Source organism: Melampsora larici-populina, assembly GCF_000204055.1.
Source record: "Melampsora larici-populina 98AG31 unplaced genomic scaffold MELLAscaffold_46, whole genome shotgun sequence".
In the NCBI taxonomy this organism is placed as follows: Eukaryota; Fungi; Basidiomycota; class Pucciniomycetes; order Pucciniales; family Melampsoraceae; genus Melampsora; species Melampsora laricis-populina.
In genome coordinates this window covers 536,718-539,053 of record NW_006768810.1, presented here as the reverse complement: position 1 = coordinate 539,053, position 2,336 = coordinate 536,718, and the positions used below count along the sequence as shown (strand labels likewise).

Here is a 2,336-nt window from a genome sequence, read left to right as displayed (position 1 = left end):
ATATGTCAAGAACCCTGTATGACCCTCAAGATGAGCTCTATGACAACAGATTAGATTGCATGATACAATAACAAGCAGTGAAAAAAACATAGAACACCTCATAACAAACAAACATAGCCTTTGTCATACTTCCCCTCTACAATCCTCAAAAGACAAAGAATAAAGTGTTGTTCACACACTTACCCAGAGTACAACTTGCATACAATACTGTCCCCATTTTCCATTTAATTCAAAGAAACATAAAACCCAAATGAAAAGGAGATTAATTGCAGAGTCAAATTGCTGGAATTACTTAAAAGAGATCAAAATTCAGCTGTAACTGTCAAAACTGGTATAAATCACACTTGAAAACTCCTTCAGCTCAACAGTGTTGCTCAAAAGCTATAGAGCAAAAAGAGGGCAGAGTTAGTAGAGTTACAAAGAATTGATGGTAGTAGATGCAAGGGAGGATATGAAGGGGCTCTGACCTCAGTATATTCATTGGGTAACATATTGAGGATGTGATGACTTTCTCTAGTGATGATAGGTAAGAGTGTAACAAATCTACATGTTTTGAATTTTTTCTCTGTTTCACTTGGATCATCATCCTTCAACTCCAGAAATCTCGGATGGACAAATTCTACATTAGACTTTTGTGCGACATTTTGTAAACACCTTCGTGTCACTCGATCCATTAATGAGACCAAGACGAGATGAAAATCGTCACAATCGATGAAATCTTGAGTCTCGTTCAATAATTCCCGTAATCGTGCGTTTACGACACAGTCGATTGGTGACATTCCTCCGGACCTCAATGTCTCAAGCTCCTCAAGAGTAGTAGAAGGTAGCAAGACGGGCGAGAAACTACAAGATACGGTCAGTGTTTCAAAATCTCGAAGTCGGTCCATGAGCAAAAAGACGTTCCTTGATTCGGGTTCCGAGGATGCACCAGAAGTGGGAAAATACAGGGGGGAATGAGTCTACATACCTGAACGGTTCTCCATCATCCTTCTCCTCCACCTTCGACCTTATGTCTCTGAAGATCTGTGAAAGATCGGCCAGACTCATATCATCCTTGAGGCTTTTCCGAGACAAGACATCCTCTACAGCAACCCTGATCCGGTTGGATAAGAGTCTCCACCCGTGATGCAAGTACCACCACGAAAATGTTAGATAGCGTCGTTCAGTGCTAGCGTCCATGAGATCGTGCTTTCGTATTACATACAGCCGATCATGTTCGTCTGGCCCATGAGCATGAGCATCGGGATCATCGGCACTGATAACGCTGCTCAGGTATGCATCTCGCCCCAACAAACCAAGTTGAATGTGAGTCTGCATCGTTAGAAGCGCTATTCCATAAAGGCAAGTGAATAGCCGAGTAAAGGAGAGCACCATGACTTCTTTCCAAATCTCGGATCGTTTTCGGAGCGCTGTACCATCTGGTCTGAGGAGTACATCAATGACGGCTTCACTTTCGGGTTTACAAATCATCGATGGAGGAAGGCCGTTCATTCGGTTTGGGCTCAAAGCTGAGCGTTCGGACTCTCCAGTGCTTGAACTAGAGCCATTAAGAGCTGATGGGAGATCTGATTGAGGAAGAGAAGTATCCTCTTCAGGGATCACTTCAATGCTGGGGGGTGGAATTGGATCGTTTGGAATTTCGCTTGCGTTTTCAGAGTCTGCCGTGATATCAGAGACCACCTGCTGATTGTTATTTGGCGTGATGGGCTCAGAGTGATCGGATAGTCGCGGCTTCTTGGTCTGATTAAGTAAATCCGCCAGTCGTTCGACATTCATGGACTCCAGAATCTGATTACCGATAGTGGGGACCAATGCTGTGATGGTAAAGAGGCAGTCATCTTGATTTTGATGGAAACGACGCCTCAGGCTGTCAGGTCAAATGGGTTTTTTGAGTCAGTCGCTCAGTCACGATCATTATTTGTAGCTCTATTGGATGGTCTCGTTCAAGCTTAACGTACTTATCTGTAGTAAGCCGATTGCGGGCCAATTCCTCCTGAATCTCATCCAACTTTGATTTGATGTAAGATACCAGAAGGTAGCCGCCTCCAATCGTAGTGGCCAAGAAAGTTAGAGGTCTACTACGTCGTTCAATGAATCGATTGAGGGCTCCAATCATTTTGAGTGATGAAGGATGAGGAGGAGGTAATGTCTTGGAATGCACCCATCGACTGGATTGGTGACAAATTTCGAAGTCAATACCTGAACTCAGCCTTGGTCTCAGTCAGTCTTGGAGTTTGACTGCTCACGCGCACCTCTGCGCAAATAATATACATCTGCACCGTCATTACCACCCTGCGCAGCACTCTCGATTGACATGTACTTTCTCTGAAGACCAC

General features: G+C 44.2%; 1 protein-coding gene across 1 annotated transcript; it reads right to left on the bottom strand.

Annotated features, from left to right (window-relative positions):
• Positions 1-309: 309 nt before the first annotated feature.
• Positions 310-2,116, bottom strand: MELLADRAFT_91873 (uncharacterized protein; the record flags this gene model as incomplete). The annotated part of the gene is made up of 4 exons (XM_007414834.1): positions 310-381; positions 468-843; positions 968-1,867; positions 1,959-2,116. 4 exons carry the CDS (start codon positions 2,114-2,116, stop codon positions 310-312), a joined length of 1,506 nt encoding a protein of 501 aa, XP_007414896.1.
• Positions 2,117-2,336: the final 220 nt, after the last annotated feature.